Raw genomic sequence first — 21015 nt, 5'->3', positions numbered from 1 at the left:
ATGGCACAACCGCACCAGAGCTAAAATTCACTTTTTTTAGTATTTCCAATTGCCCGTCGGACACGCAAATCCTTTCCTGCACCTTTCTACATAGCACTGTAAAAAAGAACAAACGCAGAGAAGTACTTACTCCATCAAGGGTTTTAGGACACCTGGCAGAAACACAGGCTCTGTATCCATTCTAAGAGGAGAGAATCTCCTCCAGCGGCTCGGTCTGTGGGATGAGAGTTACTGTAATAAAAGATTCTGTGGCTGTTGGAGGGGTTCCTGGTGTTCAGGGATAGAGGAAACCACAGGGCTACTTCCCAGTTACCTCCTGAGAACACAACCATAACACCTGAGCAAGCTGAAGAGCAGATTCCACTATACACTCGCTGCCCATTCAAACCCAAGAGACAAAGAAACTGGCTCAACTCTTTTAAGACTGTAAAATGGCATTTATGCGTGCCACTCCTGATCTAAGCTTAAGCAGTAAATAAGAGGCATGAAAACATGAGTTGGAGAAATCCAGACGAACATCACTGGATCTTACTGTCTCCTACAGAGTCACAAAATGGTCTGGGTTGGAAGGGACCTCAAAGCTCGTCTCATTCCACCCCCTGCCATGGGCAGGGACACCTTCCACTAGACCAGGTTGCTCCTGACCTGGAACACTATGGAATCTACATGATTTCCACAGCACTGCAGCAACTTTTTTGCCATTCTAAGGTTATGGAACAGCATCATCCTTTTAGTCTAGACAGGAGCCTTGAATACCAGTTTAGGAAAACTAAGGTTGCAAAGAATCAGATAAGAATACCTACGAGAACTAACTAACAGCAAGCTTTTAACTTTTGCGGTCCTTAAAAGAATCCTTTGCTCCCTTCCTGCGTAAATACCTCACACTTTGCTGGTAATGCCTTGGATTTAACCCAAAAGCCCTTTGTCAACATGTGAAACAATTCCCAACCCAACTGAAGTCCACTTAATAATCGTGAGTGACCTTCTTGCAGAGTCCTCAGGAACCTATGGGAGTGTTGGCACTGTGTTTTATTACCCTGACAACATCAAACAAATACTTGGCCAGTTATATTCCTGAGGCACAAGAAATGCAGGTGGGAGCAGCAGTTTGATTCCCACCTTTTCATGTCTTACCTCTCCTTTTAATTCCAACATACACATCCACACACTCCTTGCAGGCTTGTAAAACTGGAAGGGTATTTTGTTTTCTTTCTTCTAGCCAAGGGGAAAAAAAAATAAAAATCAGCAGTTACTGTAAATTTCCTAATACCAAAGTTACAATATCATTATACTAGAATTGTGTCTTACAATGGAAGTGGTTTCATTTGAACAAGTAAAATCAAGCTAATACGAAAGACTGCCATCCAAAGCTGAAATAAATAGGGTTTGCATGTGTTAAGAACATAAGAACAGTGTGAATATGGACATTCTACTTACTTCTTTAGTTAAAAAAAATCAGGAAATTAGAAGAATCAAATACTATTTTTTTAAAATCTAAGTTCTGAAAGAACTCTGTTCTGAATAAAGGCAGGATAACAGCCCTTTAACTGGATTAATGAAACTGAAGCTTCCTGCTCAGTAGACTAAAAATGAACTGATTTGTCAACCTTTCTAAAATATTAAGGTTAAATGCACAAGTGCATGGGGGATAATCCATATTCCATCTTTAGGAGGTGAACTGGGAACTGCTTCACCCCGCCCCTTGCAGCACAGGACACTGGCTGCTTCCCAACGTGCTCTTTATTCTTTCCATAGGCTTCTTCCAAGGCTTTGGTTTCGAGTTTGCAGGTTGAACAGTTTCACTGGTACAAAGGTACACAAACTGCTCACATACAAAAACCTCCAATTCCTTTATTCACGTTTTCAGGATGTATGTGGTACGTACAATTAACATTACACCAGCTACAGGAAGCCCCTCTGTTGCAGGAGGTACTTCAACACAAGTATCCCAGAGCACCAACACAGACACACACACAGACACTACAATATCACTTTGAAATGATTTCCCCCCACTTTTTTTTCCTTTTTTTTTTTTTTTTTTTTAACTTGACAGCTAGGACTTCTGAGCTGTTGGAGATTCTTTGTGGCAGATCCCCTAGTGCAGTGGCACTGGTGTAAGAAGGCTGCTTCAGACACTGGAAGGTCAGAAGAACGAGAACTGAATGGGGTAACTGAAAGTGGTGTCATTCCCAATGCTCGGAAGCTTGGCTGCTGTCTGGGTCCATACCTGTATGTCAGCCTCCTGGTGTCCCCTGCAGAACATCCTGTCTTACAGGTGTGTCCATACTTGACACATCAGGAGGGTTAAACAAGTGGGACTGAAAAGACTTTAAAAAGGGATGAGCCTGAGAGAAATCTTTGTTCATTGTGACAAGATCAAGGACAATCTCTTCAGTCACCAGGCTTCACGTGTCCATCTGTTCCCTAAACTCACCCTTTTTATTCAGATGCTCTGCTTAAAAATAAACCCAAACTACAAAAAGGTTCAGCTCCATTCTGTACACGTTCTCCATTTCCAGAGTCATTAATCTGTCTTCAGACCTTCTCCTTTCGCTTTAATTTGGACACTTTCTTGACAGTTCCATTCTTGTTTAGAAGCTTCAAAACACGATCCTTGTGATCCAAGACCTTTAGCATGGAGTCTCGAGCCTCATTGATTTGATCCATCACAAGTTTACACCTCTGCATGTTCCCCTGAAAGGAAACACTCGTCATTAGCAGCAGAATGTCTGGTCTAAGCAATCCCTGTGCCTTTTCTTAATGCCTCCTGTAACTGATGACACAGGAAGGGAACCCACACGATTTTTTTAGACCAGCTTTAGCTTTTATTAATGGCAGTAGGATACTTTGTAATTAAGGGTGAAGCAGTTTGGGGTTGAGAGGCCACAGGACCTACCTGTATCAGTTCATTGATTCGATGCAAGTCGTCATCGGTCGCTGCCTTCTTCTTGGGAATGAGTCCCTCCTGCAGGGCAGTCAGTCTCTCATACACATCGTGCTCCAGGTTTGTCTAAAAGACATCAGTCCTTCATGAGAAGGGTCACTGCCAGGCTGGCAAATGCTCGCCCACATTAACAAAGCTACACAGAGACGGTGATAATCCATTCCCCTCTCAGCTGCTCCTGTTTGTGATTCAGAAGATGGAGCCTCCAACAAAGCATGGCACTATCATTCCTACTCACATCCTATCTACAGGATCTCTCCTTTTCTGAATAAACATGGATCCTAACCACAACGGCTTCCCCTAGTTCTCACAATACTATTCCAGGAATGCAGAGGTTTTGGGGAGTTTGGTGCTAAAATGCAGAGCACCTACCTCACCCCCAACCTGAAACAGAAGCATCCAGGAATGTGGATCAGTGCTGCCTCCTCAGATCAGCCGCACCATCCCAAACAGACGCTTCTTCAGACCTGTGCATCAGCAGGAGGGAGTTGCCAGTTTTGATCATCTGTACAAAATACATCAGCTCTTATGTCTGGATCAAAACCAACACTCCAAGTTTCCAAGCCACTTATGCCACATTCCTGAGAAAGGGGAAAGCACATCCCACTCCCTTTGGGCACTACACACCAGCTCCTTTATGGTATCCCAGTGCACTGAGTTTGTAACAACATCCTCCTGTCTCACACAGCTCTGTGTTCCCCTGTGTTGTGGGAAGCTGGAAGCCCCATGTACCTACCAGCTGTAGTAGCTGCGCCGCACAGAGATGGACCTTCCACCCTTGTGCACGACAGGATACACCCTTCTGGTTGGCAATCTCCTGCAGCATGGCCTTCTTCTCTTCTGTCACAGGAAACACAAAGATATAGTACTCAAATTTCAGGAGGTGTCCGGGCCTCTCTTCTCAAACAACATTAACCTAAGTGCTGCTCCCCCTACATCCTAATAAATGACAATAACCAATGTTTTGATTCAGATAGGAAGGTGACTTCCCATCTGCCACGCAGCTGACTGTTGCTCTCACTTACTAACAGGTTATGTGTGTTTCCAGAAAGATTATATTATAAGTCATTTTTTCCCATTTAAGGAATGTAGCGCTCAGCATTTTGAACACCCTGCCTTGAACAAGTAAAAGGCCATCTTGTACTACTTCTATTCCCTCAACATATTTACACAGTTCTGAAAAGCCAGTTTGCTTTCCAAGATATTAGCTAAAAAGTCTGAAAGACAGTATCTGATCTCTATTTTCCTCATATTAGGAAAAAAAAGTCCTCTTAAAAGCCCATTTGTTAGTTGACAAGACTAGTTACACTAAACCTAGAAGATTTGTGATTAAATTAGCAAGTGTTAGGTAGTAAATGACATAACTCAACTGCAGCCTATTGCCACAGTGGTATCTTTTATAAAGTGACATCTTTTATAAGGATCCCTTTCTTGAGCAAGTTTCCACCACTGTTCGTAACTAGATTCATCAATAGCCACACCATTTTTTGTTTTACAGAACTATTGCTAATCCTGTGTAGCCTCCTTCCCTTCTTCCCTGCTACATCCCGAGGCTGACCTTTGACCCGGACGTCGCTGTATCTCTGGAAGTGGTGGTAAGCAGCTTTCCAAGGGTTGCGGTAATGACGGAGCAGGGTGATAGGCGGCCTGGGACGCACAGGGACGTATCTTACGCCTTCCTCATCTACAAAAGGATCCAGGGAGAACCACATTATCATCAGGGAGTAGTGAAAGCAGCAGATCAGCAGCCACAGGATCTCCAGCAGCAGATCAGCAAGCTCTACCACATACAAAATGTATGCTGAGAAAGGTCATTTTCCCTGAACAGCACTATACAGGAAGTGCTGAGGAACAGATACTTGGATTCCCTATTACTCATATTTAGGAAGCGGAAGCATGACAGAGCACCTTCTCTGAGAAACAAACAGAAGAGAAAATACAGACACCTGAATGAGAAAAAAAGGCATCAGAGGTGAGATTACCTATATACTCCTTTGGAGGAGACTTTCGCTTCTCCGCTTTCACCAGCAAACTTTTGGCAGTGGATTTCTCATCATCAGTGCTGTTTGTTTCCATCATGTCCCCTTCCTCTGTGGAGATGACATGCTGCTGCTTACGGGGTTTCTTCCTCGGCGAGGCACCGGGTGGCAAATCGCTTGGAGGCATGGAAAGGTTGTTGGCCAGCAGTGCCAAAGATGGAGACACAGTACTTGTAGTCAAAGGAGGGACTGCTGAAAGGGAGGAAAGAACCCAAACCATCAGCAGTGTGAAGGTAACATATTGTTTGAACACTACCTCCAACAGTAGCTCCTGTTTCAGCACATTGTGAGGAGTGTGAAGTGTATGCACAGGCCAGATATTAACCAGCAGCAATTATTAGGACAAACCTATAAGCTGAAGTCTTTAGTGTCTCATATACAAAGGCCTAAAGGATGAGAGCAGAGCCAGTTGTCCCTCAGTTGGTTTATATTTGAGGCTTATGTTAGTTTAAAGCTACAAAAAGGCATCCATGCTAGCATCTGTCTGTGTTGCAAGCAAGTCCCTTTCCTCTTGTGGTAGGAGAGTAGTATGGAATCAAAGCAGGATTGCAGCACTCTCCTTGCAGGAGTCTGCTTGTACTGCCAGGCCCTCAGCACCCATGAGCAGGTCACTGCACCAATCAACACATCTCTGGAGCTGGGCAGCAGCGAGGCAAGTAGTCTGAGGGGACACTCTCTGATATTTGGAGGGAAAACCTCCATCAGCTGGGACTAAGGCTGCAGCACAAAATTTCTGGGATGGGATCTCTCGACAACTTGGCACACCCACAATTGCCAGGAGGAGACAAAACCACTTTAAAGGGTTTAATGCTGTCTTGCCTGTGCTCCAGAGACATCTACAGCAAGGAGCTGCTTCCTCACAGGATAACACACAGCTTTCAGGAGAGCAATAAAACCAACAACTAAACCTGAACTCTGATACTCATGAACGTGGGATGCATTCCTACAATGTTGCCACTATATAGTGTCCAACGAGATCTGTAAGGATCTAGATTTTACTCCTCATGCCATCTGATAGCAGCTACTGCCAAGCTGGATAAGTAAGGCAATACTATGAATATTCTGAAAACATCTAGAGAAAAATATGCACAGGAGGGCCCTGGGAAGTCCTACTTTGGTCACGATTTCTTCACATACAAGAAAGACCATTGGACCTGAACAGTAGTTTTTGAGAGAAAACTGAATTAACTGAGCTGTTCCATAATATATTGGTACCACTGCTGAGCACATGCGTTTTAGGCAAGGAATTCACAGAGACTCTTAGGAGTTGGATCATTTGAACATGAACAAAGCAGCCACAATAATAAGTGATTTCATGGGAGATGAGGGACAAGGCAAAGAAGTTTATGAGTAACAAGGCATATGGGAACCCTGGTGTTCTGTGCTAACACAGAAGAGATGTCATTTCATTTTCAGGATGGAAGTGTTAAAATCCTTCTAATTCCTCCAGTGTCTCAACAACAAAAGAAGCCACCTACCAGACACCGGTCTCATGATGTCCATGGGCTCCATTTCTTCTTTGATTTTGATCTCGGGTACCACAGGGCCCAGCACTGCTGACAGGGCACCGCTCATGGTGGATGGAGGGGCTGGTGCTGCCACGATGGTGGTGGAGGTGGGCGGCGCGGCCGGAACAGCCCCTGGAATGGTGGACAGCGCTGCCGCGGGCTGCGAGGTGGGACTGGTTGCCGCGATGATGGTTGGAATGGCAGAGGGGGGCTGCTGGGAGGTTGGGGGCACTGCGATGGTGGGCTGCTCGCTGCCTTGGTTAGACACCGCCTCCATAGACACTGGGACTGGAGTGGCCATGGACACATGAATTTCAGGCTTTGGCTTGCCACTGTAACACAGAAAAAAGCAAAACGAAGTGAAGTGAACTGTATCTTAGTCATGAACATCCAGCACAAAGTGAACAAGCCAAACTATAGTCAGACTATCCAGTTTTTCCTGCACCCACCAGGCTCAGTAAAGTGTTTCACAACAGAAGGCTTCATCTCAGTTACATTTCCTCCTCCGCTCCCTTTTTAATCTTTTGTATTTATTAATTAGAGATACTACTTTTTTTCCACTCACTGTGAGAAGCAAATCTCATGACTAATTCCAGGTAACTTCAAAACACTTGTAAAAGGATCAAAACAGTTTCACAATGCAGCCAAGAGGAACTTTTACCCAAAGTTGTACTGGCCCCATCCTCTGCAGGAGCTCCCACCATCCTTAACAGTTATAAACCAATTAATTTTAAAGCCAATGAATTCAACTGAAGCAGGGCAGAAGCTGCATTTACCTTTTGCCAGCATTAATTTCTAAGCACTACAGAATAAAAGTTTTGAGGCCTCTCCTCTTACAATGGTAGAGGGGTTTTGTTTGTTTCTGTGAAAGCTCATCACCACAGCTTTTAAAGGCCATTACCTCAGCTTCACAGCATTAATTCAAATTTGTTCAAACAAATTCAAAATAGTTTGCTTCCCAAAAGAAAAAAAAGCTCCCCAACAGCCAAAGAACACAACTCAAACAAATATAACGAAACTATTACGACGCAGTTGGCTGTTTCCTCAAGTCTTACCCAGCAGGCCTCGGGGATCCAGATGTGCTTCGCATGGTGTTCTCCACACGTGTGCTGGCCACTTCAGGTGGCTGAGGGGGAATTAGGCTTTTCCGGACGGCCAGCCTGTAAGAGACAGATGGATCCATCATTCCCACCCCTCTGGTGTGGAGATAAATACCCCTGAGAGCAAAGGAATCAGCTCTCTCTTACACAGAACAGGATGAGAGTTACCGCTGTATCGCTGCTCTCTTCAGTATAACCAATTTGCTACACAAAGGGTCTCATTTTATTTTTCAAATTAAGTATTATATTTTAAGATAAAAGATTAGTCGCTCTGGCCTAGTCTCACTCTGATTTAGGGCTTCTCCAAGAACAGCAGCTTTACTTTTATCCTGCCAGTCAGAGCACCTTGCTGGGACTGCCAGGCTCCAGCAGTGGACCAAGGGGTCTGGCCATGCCGCTGTCCGGCACTGCTGCTTCCAGACTGAGCAAATCATCTGGAGCTGAACAGTCCTCAGACAGGCACCTGCTCCCTTTAGCTGGACTAGACTGTGTCAGAGCCTGACTCCAGGACCTCAAGCCCCAAGTATGGATGTTAGGCAGCACAGGGCTGATCAAAGTATTTTAGAGCCTATTCAGTCTCCTATGGGACCAGAAGTCAAATTGTTGTCTAAAATAATCAACCTCTCAAATGGAAATGTTCTTCAGTGATCTACCTCTGCTTCTTTAATTTCTCTTATAGTTTTACAGCCTCCAGCTTCTCTGCCTTAAAAAGGGTTTCCACCTCAATAAAAAAATATGCAATTTTAGTCTCATAGGACACACCGGTTCCAAACGTTTTCCGTTGTTAGTTGGGACGAAATGCATTGTTAATTCTAAAGCTGTCTCTTGCCTCTTTATTCAGGCATTTAAAAATAGACAGGCAACATAAAATATTTTAAGAGTTTAAGTTACTCCCTCCCTTTTTCCTAATCAGATTTCACAGCAGGGTACTAATCCTATCCTTTCCACTCATCCACATATTCTTCCAAGAAAAGCACTGAAGACAAAGCACGGAATTCTAATTTTAGTAGATTATGAACTCTTTCTTTTATTACACTAAGCAACAAAGCCTCAAATCCACTTTCCCTCAAAAGGTCACTTTCGAAAGCTAGGAGACAAACTGTCCTTCCCATTTTATTACTGACAGTGTAGAAAACTGTATCCTGCCCAGGGGGAGGAAAAGAAGTGTTTCACAGATCAGCAGGTTACTCACAAGCACTGCTGACTGAACAGTATGCTAGAATTTTTCTTATCTCCACTGAAATGATTCCATTTGGCCGGGCTGGATTGCACAGAGGTGTCATTCCCACGTCACCTTCAATTGTACTCACCCATCAGTGGCTGGTTTCTTGCGAAGGATGCTTGGGCGCGGGGAGGAGCCCTGGGCTGGAGCACTGGCACTGGCACTCTGGCTATGGGTTTGCACAACTGTAGTTGCTGCAGTAGCCGTGTTGAATGTGTTGCTAATAGGATTGGCTACAATGGTGGCTCCATCTGCCAAGACTACTGCTGGGAAGGATGGACATGGACACAGCACAGAGGAGAACAGAGACAGAGAGGAGAAAGCAGCCTTTACTCAAGGAAATGTGATGACAAAGCAGGTGTTTGCAGAGCATATGTTGTCCATGCTCCCTGAGTCCCTCAGTCTCTAACTGCAGTGCTTTCAGACTGTTTTGTAAGCAATATCTTTGCCACAAGCAATCTGATCACTGAACCTTCTGCAGGGAAGATGGAAACTACCTCCTGCCTAACAACTGCTGCTAGGGAAATAATCTTTTCCAGGAGACATGGAAAATGCAGAAATCACTAGGGAGATCACCAATACAACTGGGTCAACAGAATAATACTCCTAGGAGAGCCTACATGGCAACACATGCCACTTGCAAGTAAGCTCCATAAGCTGTGTTCGAGTTCTGATCTCCTGCCAGAGCCTGTTTTCCAGCTAAGGGATGCAAAGTGTGTGGACAGCTGGGAAGTCACCACACAGTCTGCCAGCTGTGCAACAGCATATTCCCTTGGCTGCCATATCCCATTCCTTCAGTAAGTTGTCGGGGCTTCATCAGACAAATTATTCTTAATGAAAGATGGTTTCTCTCACAGCCCAAGATCAGGTTACCAACCACAGAAAATACCTGGCTGTATTCTGATTGTTCCTGGGATCTACTGCACAGCTGGAACAGTTTAGAGAACATTGCTCACTTGGAAGTTACTTATCCCACAGGGCCTTACTGAAGGGATTTGTTTAAGTTCAGGCACAACCAGTGTTTTCCACTGAAGTAACCCATCCAAGGCTACCCACACGCTCCACCCGGTGAGCTTTAAAAATAAATCAATTCAGAAATATTTGTGGGGAGAAGACACGCATGAACGTATTCAGCGTCCACCCCTGGAGCACAGGGACTGTAACAGGATCATCAGTCACAGCCAAAACGTGTAGGGCAGCAGCTCAGCTGCTCCTCCTCGGCCCCGAGCGAGGACTTGTGTGGTGCTCTTACCCGAGGTCTTGGTGTCGCCCTGTGGCTGCTGGGCCCCGATGGGTGCTGGCTGCAGCCCCTGCGCGCCCATGGGAGCGGCGGGGTGGAGTCCCTGTGTCCCGATCGGCGCTGGCTGGATGCCCTGGGCGCTGATGGGAGCTGGTTGGATGCCCTGGGCGCTGATGGGAGCCGGCTGGATGCCCTGGATGTGCCGGGCGTGGGACGCATCGACTGTCATCAGCTGCATGGGGTTGAGGTGAACAGTGGAGGCCACTCCAACGCCGGTCTGGGCTGTGATGGCCGAGTTGGGTGCCTGGGCTGAAACTGGGAGCAGCAACACAGGCACCTCGTCACACCTACCCAGCAGGTCACCTCAGTTTCCTCTGCCACCTGTCACTCAAATACTAACTTTCAAAGACTGTTTTTTGCTTTGAGAAATAAATTTGCCACCCTGCTTGTTGCTCTAGTAAATTTGAGAGCAGAGAGACCAGATTGTCTGCCAGAAGAATTAAACATCACTGGTGATTTTCATTCTGTTTTTTTTTATTTCAAATTGCAACAAGAGAGAAAAGATCAAGCTTAATTCTGCTTTTAGTTAGATTCAAACTGCAGTCTCAGAAAGCTGTGCTTAGTTTTGCTCACTATCTTATTTTACAATACTTTCAAGTACCAACGCTTGGCATTTTCTCTGCTTAAAAAAAATAAATAAAAAAATGAGAAGCCTAAGTAATTTCTTATTCTCTGAAGCTAACTCAGCGCTGAAGTTGAGTACAACCTCATCTGGCTCAGAACAGGGCTTACAGTTACAGGCTGGATTCCACAGCTCAAGTAAACACAAAATATTTTAGTGGCAGGGTAATGTTCCCAATGAAACACCTGCTCTAAGAAGTTCAATTAATTTGAATAAATTCACAGCTCTAAACAACGATGATTCCATCCTTCCAGATCCACTATACAGCATATTACAGTTCTCCCAGGTAGCACTTAACAACACTGCTGGACTATCTGAACTCCCTGGGTCTCCAGATTTCCAGTCTCTATAGAGCTGCACCAGGATTTCTGCAGCCACACACAGAACGCAAGGGTGAGCTTGCCAACAATGGCCTTGCTTGTTAACAATGCAGAAAAAGCTGGTTTTGTCATTGACACAGAATTTCCATCAAGTTCTTGTGCTGACAAGACATTCTAAAAACAGCTGTCAAAAACCTGAAATCTGCACCAGGTCCCTGAAAATGTCTCTGTATTAAGTATGGCATTTAATTCTCAGTGGAACACCTTACATGAAACACTGTTGTTGCAAAACTTTCTATCCAACAAAATCCTTTTGGGATACTATGTAAAACACAACCAGCATTTGGAAAGCCAAAGGCAACATTCTTCCTCCAAATTCTGCATTAAACTCTCCTTATCTCAGTGAGTCTCTTCTGTACTTTTACCTAAGCCCTCACCTGGCTGTGCTCCTGGCATGTCCCTCCTCATACCTTGTATCCTCTGCTTTCAGTTGTCACCACCAGCTGCCATAATTAATACCTTCCACGGATGCTTCAAGTCAATTTAAAAGCAAAATGTCTCTGTTGATGATCTCCTGATGAAGAACCTACATCTGCTTTTCTAAATATTAGCATTAGCCTACAATCAGCTGTGCTCACTGTGGAAACTGGAACTCCTGACCGTGTGCAATCATTTTCTTTCAGGGAAGGTTTAGACTGGATATTAGGAAAAAAATATTCACAGAAAGGCTTGTCCAGCCCTGGCACAGGCTGCCCAGGAAAGTGGTGGAGTCCCCATCCCTGGAGGGATTTAAAAGACATGTGGATGTGGCACTTGGGGACATGGGTTAGTGGTGGGCTTGGCAGTGCTGGGTAAATGTCGGACTTGATGATCTTAAAAGGTCTTTCCCAACCTAAACAACTCCATGATTCTATACTTTCCCATTCAACAAATGGGCTTTGTCACCTCCAAGTCCTTCTGAATTCCCTCTATACTGCTCATAGGTAACATGCTGCCAGCAGACACAGATATTCCATGAAAATCCAAATCATGCATGTTCCTACAGTCTGGATAATGGAAATTATCACATTAGAGAGAGACCTAAACCACTCAGTACGGTAAAAATGCTCCAGATTTTGTCACAGAATGACATACGTTTGGGTTGACTACATGGGCTCACACTATGCATCATTTTTTGAGTGCAAATTACTGCAACAGTTCAAATACATTAATTGCTCCATTCTTCTAAACACAACACTAACACAAGTGTGCAGTGCAGCTCATTTTTTCCCTTTTTGGTTCAGGTTTCTCTCTCAAACTGTACATTCATGTGAAAAGATATTAAAAGTGCTTGTCAGAACACCAGGGAATCAAAATGCATTGAAGAGCTGGCTTGGTTTGGAGGAGTTGAACTGTTTTGATTTGTAGAATCAAAAACTTTTACTTACAGAGATGCAAACTCCAGGATATTGAATGTTAAACTCCTGAGAAAACTGTTATTACCTGGATTTAGTAGGCTCTGAAGTAGTTCAATACCACTTTGCCCATGAGTTTTCCCCTTAGCCAGCAAGTCACCAGAGACTTTTTGTGACCAGTTGTCACAGAATCAACCATAAAAGCCTTTTAGCTCCTTCTACCACTAAAGCTCATATATAAGCTAAAAGCTCAACAAAGCATCTGAGTCTGCTTGCCCCAAGTTGCTTACCTGGATACTGGCGGATGGTGGACACGGAGCTGGTGATGGGGGTGTAGGTGTGTGCAGTCAGAGGGTAGGCAGAGGGGGGGTATGTAGGTAAGAAATACTGGAACTGGACAGGTACCGACTGCCTACAGGCATCAAAGAGAGCAAGTGTTACACACACAAGTTCAACAGCTCACCTTCAACCCCTTCGACCCACTCCCTGCATTTTGCAATTTCATCTGTCATAAGCTGTCAAGTATCTCAACTATCATGACTGATTCAGAACTACCAAATCCCCCCCTCAGGTTTTTAAAACATTATTTCCAGCATATCAGAGCCCAGAAGAGCCGCAGGGCACTCAAACCCTACTCACACACACACTTTCACTGACAGAGCTGTTCTCTCCCCACCTGTTGTCATTTCTGGTTTCCATTGCTACTGGGTTTGGAGATGCCCGGTGGCTGGACAGAGGTATGAGGTTACTCCTCTCTGCTGTGTAATCAGACTGGATCCGGGGAGAAGTGTGAGTGATCTGCTGGGGAACCACTTTAGCTGCATAAAGACAAACAAGTAATCAATTAATCGTCAAAGGAGAAGTTGGTAAACACTGCAAAGGCAATATTAATTATCCTGTAAAAATAACCAGTACTAATCCCTTCCCTCTCAACCCAAAACAACCCACCCCCTCTCCAGATGATCTCCTATCCACAGTGATAAGTTTCCTCAATAGGCTGAAGGAAAAGGAGAACAAAGCAATTCTCATCAATTTATACCAGAAAAGATAGATATTCTAAATATATATACAAATTATACTTCCTAACAAAGTCATTTCAGTGCTCAAATGAAGTTAATTTTCTTTAGGATCAGCCCAATCCTTTCTGCTGTCAAGAACTGAGTTATCCAAGTTTTGAGAGCAGAACTTCACAGAGATCAAGGCAGACAAGTATACGTGGACAGAGGACATGAAAAGAAAAACACTGATGTACAGAGATACAACATTCCCCCCAGGGAAATTTAGGATCAGAAAAGATATTACAAGAATCCAAAGGAACAAGGCGATCAGGGGGAAAACAGTGACGAACAAAAGGAAACTTATGCAGTTCTGTAGGAAACATCTCAGGCAGATTCCAAAATCCAGGTAAATAAAGTTCTCACCTTCACACCTTAGTATTTTACCTCTAAATGAACACACTAATCAAACTCAACTAGGCTACACCTAACACCTCAAGAAGCACTTGAGGAAGTAACTTACAAAATCAACTATGAAAGCCATATTCTATCACCAAGCAGTAACAACTTTCAGTATATCTATCCAGTGCAGGCTCAAAATGCCAAAAGGCCCAAGTTTGTCTAAGAATTCAACAGAGGAAGTAAGTGAGCCATTTTATTACATACTTCTCCTAGAACATCTACTTCTTGCTGGTATTAAAAGAATTAAAACAGCAGACCAGTTAATCGGTTTCTCCCAGGTTGAACTGATTTTCTTCCCCTCCTTAATTGCTAACACTCACAAACACTGCCAGCATAAACAGAAAAATGGAAGCATCAGGTACACACTCCTCTAAAAACTGAAGTCACTCACCAACTGGGATGTTTGAGGTCGTGACAGCTGTAGCATGGGAAGAATGCGAGGGCATTGTCATGGTAACAATGGTGCTTGTAGGCGCTTGGGTGTGAGATACAGAACCTGAAGGAAAAAAAAACCTTAGTAAGAGATCTTTCTTTGGAGCCCTACCATGCCAGTGATGATCCAAATAAAGAGTGCAAAACCCCCAAAACCAGACAACCTCCCCAAAGAACCCAGTAATTTCTCTCCTGAAGCCTGCACACACATTTCCAAATGCAGTCTTTACCATGAAGAAAGAATTGCTCAAAAATTATCAGGTTCCACATTCAAAGAGGAAAGCCAACAGAAAACCACAAAACCTACAGCCCACAATGCTCCCACAACACCATTATGAACACTCACCAGCTGTGGTTGCTGAAGCAATGGTATTTGTTGCCAAAATAGGTGCCACAGTTGCTGCTGCCACTGGAGTACCAGTACTGAAAATGGTTTTCTAGGAAAAGAAAAGAAAACCTTACAGTTAAAAGACTACTACATTTAAAATCCATACCTAGTATGGAATTATGTTGCACTGACTGTAAATAACACGAATTTCTAACCTCATCCTAACTCTCTTCCCCAATTTAATCTTAGCCCTCAAGCTATAAACAAAAGAGACATCTGAAGCAGCAAGAGGGTATTTCCTTCTCGCCGTTTACCTGAGCCATGGTGTGGAGCTGTGGCTTCTGAGTGCCTATGGCGGGGTGGGAGGGCAGCGTGATGCGCGTGGCCGTGTCCCGGGGCTGCGCGGGCCGCTGGATGCTGATGGCTGCAGAGGGCGGGTGCTGCTGGATGGACAGCGTGGGGCGACTGCAGGGAAACAAATCATCAAGAAAAAATGAGAGATAAAACACAGGGACACACATCAGGCCTCGGTCTCCTCCCTGGGAGAGCAACGCTGCTGTCAAGCGCACGGCAAAACAAGGTAAGTAATTTGATCTACGCTGTTCTGTCCTCAGCTGCCCAACCAGGAGGGCAGCCTTATCATAACTCTTATCAGTTCATAAAGGGGATTTTATGTCAGGGATGCTTTTCAACATGCACGTGTCACTTTTCCACTGTGTCTTCATAAAAAATACAGGCCAAATTAGCCACAAGTTCCTATAAAAGAAACTCTGCTGTCCAGGGAGCAGGACTTCAAAACTGATTCACTAAGTTCTTTCCTTCTCACAACACAGAACAACACCTCATGTTTATATTTACTTTTAGTCAAAGAAATGAAAGCGTTTGCACTGTGCAAGCATTACTGTTTTGATATTACATCACCCCACATCTAGAGGATTATCAGCTCTGGATGATTAACAAGCATTTCCCCTTGCTGCAGCCTCTGTCAAGGCAGAGCACTGTAGGTTTTACCTGAGGGTTGACTCTGTAGCATGTGCTGTTGTTGTGGTTATAACAGGGGACTGAGCTCTCGTGGCAGAGACAGTTGCCACCACTGCAGGAGGAATAGTGCTTGAAGTTGTCACAGGAGGACGAGACTATAAAAAAAAAAAGAGTCAGAGAGAACATTCAGAAAGGAAATTCTGCTGTTTACAGAATAACTAGGAATTATTTGGTTAAAACTGGCTTTCCTATACCTTTGTCACTATGTTTTGGCATTCTGAGAAATGTACAATCTTTCTGAATTGATCTGCAACCTCCTAAGCATATCTGTCCTGGTTTTTAACACATGTACATCATAAGAGTCAGTAACCAACAAAGTTAACAAGAACAGATCTCTTAAAGGTCTTCAGGAAAAACCCTAAAGGTCAGTTCCCCTCAGAATGAAAAGAAATCCCAATCCAAGTATACACAGGAAGTCAAAAATGATTACATTGAGATCCTAACTGAAAGCACAAAGTGAAGATGTTTAACCCTCTATCCTAACACTAAACACTAGCATTACTCTAGGGAGATAATAGCTACAATCTTCTCCTTATAAATATACATAAGCTGAGATACACAAAAGCATATTAAAATGAGATTTTTTAAATTCTACATCAATTCATATATTGAAGAGTAAATGAACACCAACACACTGTACCAGATTTTTCAAACTTTAAAACTTCAGCATGTCTGAAATAAATTGTCTTCCCAGTTTCTAAGCACTTTGGAGACAAATAAAAATGCAATTTCTAGCACCAAGTCCATGAAGGAAAGAAAGAAAATAGACCTGGAAGAGAGCTAAGAGTAGCCTCAGCCCAGAAAATAGGCAATTAGAGGTTATAACACTACAGGTGCATGCTAGGAAGAGTTTAGAGCTGGCAGTCAACGATGTGCAGAGCTGCCTGCTGCTACCTGCCTGGATTGGCTGGTGAATGATGTGCTGAACTGCTGGCTGAGCTGTGGCTGCATTTGGCAACTGGGAAGCTGGTCTCAGGACTGTAGTTACTTTGGAACTGGACATCACTGCAGCAGCTGCTGCACCTGGGGAACAAATCAAACGTGTTAAAATCCCGTGCACCCAATGGCTCCGTCACGACTGCAGACACTGGCTGGTATTTCAGTCCTAATGCATTCCACATCAGCTCAGGGGATGTTGGTTTAAAAATAAGGTTCACACCACCATGTGGGAAGGGTAGATATTATTTTAAATTAATTGGCTTCAGTGGTACTTCTTATTCCCCTACAATATTGCAAATAGTATTGCAAATCCAAGGTCTCTTATTCCAAGCTATGGAAGTCAGTAGAAATAATTCAGCTTGATTACTGGGCTAATGTGTAAATAAGTCACCTGGTATCAGCAATGATCTCAATGCACCTGATGAAGTTCAGAAGACAAAAACACATGCAATAGAAGAAAACCAAAACAAGAAGTCCCCACACAAAACAAAACAAGCAGCCACACCTCCCCCCCAAAAAAAAACCCCAAACTCCACACCAATTAAACCTGCAATTGATTAATTTGTCTACTGTTAGATGACTCCTGATCATTAAAAAAACCACTGTAGAAGGCAAACAGCCTTGCAATCAGTTGGTGGACTAGACTTCCCTACATGTCCCTAATTGAAATTATTACCTCAAAAGTTAATATTTAAGCCAAGAGAAAAAGAGCAGGAAAAAAAAAAGAAAATGTGCACTAAGTGAGAGTCCAAGTGTGGCAACTATCCCCCAAGAATGAAGTGAACAACACTATTTTGGCTACAAATAAAGCTGCATGGTCCTTCCATGTGCTCTAGTTAAAGGAGATAAAGTCTTTGTTCATGTCAATTTATTTTTCTTGAGTGACCAAATAACACTGAATATAAAAGGAAACAGAAATAACAAATGGTACTTGGAATTCAGATGAGTTTAAAGTTGAACTATAAACCTAACCCATAAGACTTTGAAAGTAAAGCTGCAGTCAGAAATCAGATAGGCTGTATTGAGCACAGGGCTGCTTTAAGGGGCTGATCTCCTTACAAGCTGTAGCAAGCAAAATCCTGGGAGACAAGAGCCTATAGTTATCACAAGCATTTAACTCATGGCTAAATGCAAATGCATACAATATGATGTGTTAGCATGCACAGAAATGCATGAATGGTCCTGTGACAGGGGGGTACGAGAAGGTGCTTCACAACTGCCCAGCTGCCCTGCCATAGGTGAGCAATGTTTGCCACCAAGAACGTACATGACATTTAGCAGGGCAGGGCAGTCTCTACCAGTGGATATTTTTTCTTGAAAGTGGTGATTGTTTTAACAGCACAGAACCAGATTAACAGCTGTGCTGGGATCTGGCAGCATTTTAAACACTGTCACACAGTCCTGCCCTAAATGGCTGAAGGCAACATAATTCCTAAGAGGCCAGCAGTCACTTATTCATACTAGCAGTTCTAATAGCTGATGAATTAGCTGCATTAGCATCGAGGAGGATTTCAGAGGTGAGGGCCAGAGGCACTAGCTGAGAGGCTGTGAACAGAAAGCAGGGATCTTTACCTCGGGGCAGGTGAGAAGCTCCAATGTGCAACGGAGGCCCAGGAGCGCTGCTCCTGATGATGGACATCTGCACGTTGGTGGCCATGATATGATGCAAGTTACTGGGATGTCCCTACAGAGTTCAAGAGCAAAACAACAGTCAGCTGTGTTGACAGAATTAATGGCCACAGCATTACCATATCTAAGCCTCAAAGACAGAAGAGAGATTTTGGAGAAATACTTGGCATACCAAGGTTGCATACATTACAAGTTGAGAAAGAGGCAGGTGTTTGTACAGGATAAAGTTACAGAGCCTGCTGACACTGGAAGATATAAATACTTAACTGTTTCACTGATGTTTTTATGGTTGGTACTTGGTGACAGTCACCCAGCAGTCACCCTAACCACCACAGAGATGGCTCTTCTGCTACTGGTGACAGTAAGGCAGTTTCATACCACCCCTCCAATAAAGCTGAGAGAACGGGAGGAACCTGGCAAATGCTGCAACAAATTAATTCTATTTTCTTATAATTCTAGGCTTCCTAGGGATATTAACAAAGATAAAGCCACTGAAATTGCTGCATGTTCTTACCCAGACTAACTCAAATTCAACTAAAGGCATTTTACATCAAAACCCTGAGGCTTCAGGGGTTTAGCGATCAGTGTTCTGACAAACCAGTTTCAAATAAGAGCACACTTCAAACTCATGAACTGTTTACTAGTCTCTTCTGATCTGCTCCCAGGAGAGCTGAAGAACACTGCAGTGATAAATTCCAGCAGTTTCTCTACAGTAGAAATTCTCCAAGTGACATTGACACAGCAGGAGCTTTTAAGGAAAGACTCAGCTTTTGGGCATGGCTCTGCCATCACAGCCTGGCTGTGCTACCTCAGTTGGATGATTACAACAAAGCAGCAGCTTTGTAAAGGGCTGGTGACAACTGAGGCTGAGGTTTAATGCTCCAAGCAGGACTGATCCAACAATCAGTGTCACTAAACAGGGAAACCTGCTTTCTTTACCTTCCCTCCTGCTGCAAAAAGCCCAAGTCAGTACCAGTATTAGTATTGATCTGACCGTGCAGTGAGATGGAAGAGAAGAGCCACCAAAGAAACAGACCTGTTGCCCACTGATTGTTGCCACAGGAATTGTTGGAGCCTGTGGTATGTTGCTTTCCATGGTCACAGTCACCTGCCCAGGGACCTTGGTGGGAGCTGAGAGAGTTGACGGTGGAGCGGGAGCGATGGGCCGGCTGGGCATGGTGGGCTTCAAGGGAGGCTGCAGGAAATGGGAAGACAGAAACATTGGTAACTTCAAATGAAAGCTCTGTGTTGAAGCAGAAATCATTTTAGGTGGGGGTCAAAGCCTGGAGAGAGAATTTATGCAAGTATGGATAAATATTTGGACAGGAAAGATACTGAACATTTAGTTATTCCAAACAAGGAAAGGGACAAAGAAAGTACTTTTCTACTGGAAATATGCAGCTGCTAGTATACAGCATGAGTCACCAGTGGAATCTGTCAGGGCTATGGTATTGCCCTACAGACACTGGGTATTAATAGTTGATTTGATATCTTGCAGAGAAAAGAGAAGACTTCAGAAACTGATTGAAATCACTGTTCTCTTAATAGAGAAACAAAATACACCCCCCTAAAAAATAACACTGAGATACCAACAAGTGTATCATGTGGGCCAGCCAAACCCACACAGCACTGCAGAGTTAGCAGAGGCAAGCAAGGAAAGCTTCAGAAACAAAAGCACAGAAGGCTTTGGTGTAATTTATTTTTTCTCAGCACTAACTCATAATACAGATTGGATTTTGTCCTCCTTTGAATCCTTACCTTCATAAGTCCATCTGAAAAGGAAAGTGGCACAGCTGGAGTCAAATGTGCTGGTGGTGCTGTCACTGTCACAGGGGCACCAGACTGGACAGGGTGGTGCTGTGTCAGCATCTGGACCTGTGGATATGGCCGAACAACCACCGGCTCCTGCTTCTCCTCCCGAGGCTGGATGGAGCCCCCAGGGCCCATGTGCTCCCTGGGAGCGACTTCTGAGTCACGACTGGATTCATCACTCGCTAGTGAAAACAAAGAAAAAGGTAAAAACTTTTAACAAGTTCACCTTGGTCACCCACTAGGTCAGAGATGACATGTCAGAAATGTCTAAATTACAGAAAGTCACCCTTACAATGAAACCTATTCCAGTGAGGAAAACCCTGGGAACTCTGGCACGGATTCTGCCTGTTCCCCGCAGAACTGATGGGCCTGGCAATGCTGGGCAACACAGGGTCAACTCTGAGAAGTCCATTTAAACACCTTCTTTAAACAAAGATTGACTAACTTTGCTTTCAGGTGAAAAATATTTAATTATCTAAGTAACGGCTATTAAGTCCCACATCAAATAGTTAGCATGAAAAACTCTTCATTTAATGCCATATATATTGGAATAACAAGCTACAAAACAAGTATAAACTCTGCTGAAAACAAAGCTGCTCTCCCCTTAGCCACCTCTGGTGGCCTGCTGAAAACCTGTCACTGTGGCAGGGACAGAGGAGCTGGAATCAGAGTTCCGACCCCATTTCCAGCTACATGAGATGTTCCCATGTACACTCATCACTTATTCTAAGAACACACAGTGGACAAGACAAGGTGTAGCCGAGCAAAGACACCCGGCATCAAAGGCTCAACCCTGCCCGAACGACGATTTCCAGAGTCGGCAGCTAAACTGGTTCTCACGCTGTTCTCCCCACGCGTGACCGCGGCAGCTTTCGGGCCGGCCGCCACCACCCACGGGGCCGCCCCGCTCCTCCCGCCCGAGGGGAAA

The 21015-nt window shown here is 44.2% G+C and overlaps 2 protein-coding genes across 4 annotated transcripts in view; both read right to left on the bottom strand.

The window, feature by feature from the left end:
- AMMECR1L (AMMECR1 like) overlaps positions 1-1153 on the bottom strand; it is a 16740-nt gene extending 15587 nt beyond the window's left edge. The window contains exon 1 of one of the 2 annotated variants that reach the window (XM_018083092.1): positions 1135-1153. The gene's annotated coding sequence lies outside the window, so the exon portion shown is untranslated. Of the gene's footprint in view, positions 1-130; positions 149-1134 lie in introns of those variants that run through there. The other variant, XM_018083091.1, reaches the window with a different exon arrangement.
- Positions 1154-1826: 673 nt separating this feature from the next.
- On the bottom strand, positions 1827-20269 carry SAP130 (Sin3A associated protein 130). Of its 2 annotated transcripts, none has more exons than XM_018083088.2 (19): positions 20034-20269; positions 19312-19470; positions 18219-18330; positions 16606-16730; positions 15678-15802; positions 14981-15131; positions 14685-14775; positions 14298-14402; positions 13126-13267; positions 12740-12861; positions 10066-10368; positions 8902-9079; positions 7547-7651; positions 6462-6823; positions 4927-5172; positions 4503-4628; positions 3681-3784; positions 2897-3010; positions 1827-2694 (listed from the first exon to the last, which is right to left on the bottom strand). In XM_018083088.2, the coding sequence occupies exons 1-19, from the start codon at positions 20220-20222 to the stop codon at positions 2536-2538; spliced, it is 3018 nt and encodes a 1005-aa protein (XP_017938577.1). In that variant the 5' UTR covers positions 20223-20269; the 3' UTR covers positions 1827-2535. The 2 variants fall into 2 exon arrangements, with proteins under 2 accessions (XP_017938577.1, XP_017938578.1); XM_018083089.2 differs by lacking the exon at positions 1827-2694 and adding an exon at positions 3317-3449 and having other exon boundaries at positions 2898-3010; positions 4927-5175.
- Between the last annotated feature and the right edge of the window lie 746 nt (positions 20270-21015).

This window comes from Manacus vitellinus, unplaced genomic scaffold, assembly GCF_001715985.3.
Source record: "Manacus vitellinus isolate BGI_N305 unplaced genomic scaffold, ASM171598v3 scaffold_60_pilon, whole genome shotgun sequence".
Lineage (NCBI taxonomy): Eukaryota > Metazoa > Chordata > Aves > Passeriformes > Pipridae > Manacus > Manacus vitellinus.
The sequence above is the reverse complement of the archived record's forward strand: the minus strand, read 5'-3'. Positions and strand labels throughout refer to the sequence as shown.

Excerpts from the sequence above, each read along its gene's own strand:
- SAP130 (XM_018083088.2), bottom strand. The coding sequence starts at position 20,222 with ATGGGCCCTGGGGGCTCCATCCAGCCTCGGGAGGAGAAGCAGGAGCCG. Across the intron at positions 16,731-18,218 it reads AGCTTCTCACCTGCCCCGAG|GTGCAGCAGCTGCTGCAGTG; the intron begins GTAAAGATCCCT and ends TTTGTTCCCCAG. Across the intron at positions 14,403-14,684 it reads TGCTTCAGCAACCACAGCTG|GTTCTGTATCTCACACCCAA; the intron begins GTGAGTGTTCAT and ends TTTTTCCTTCAG.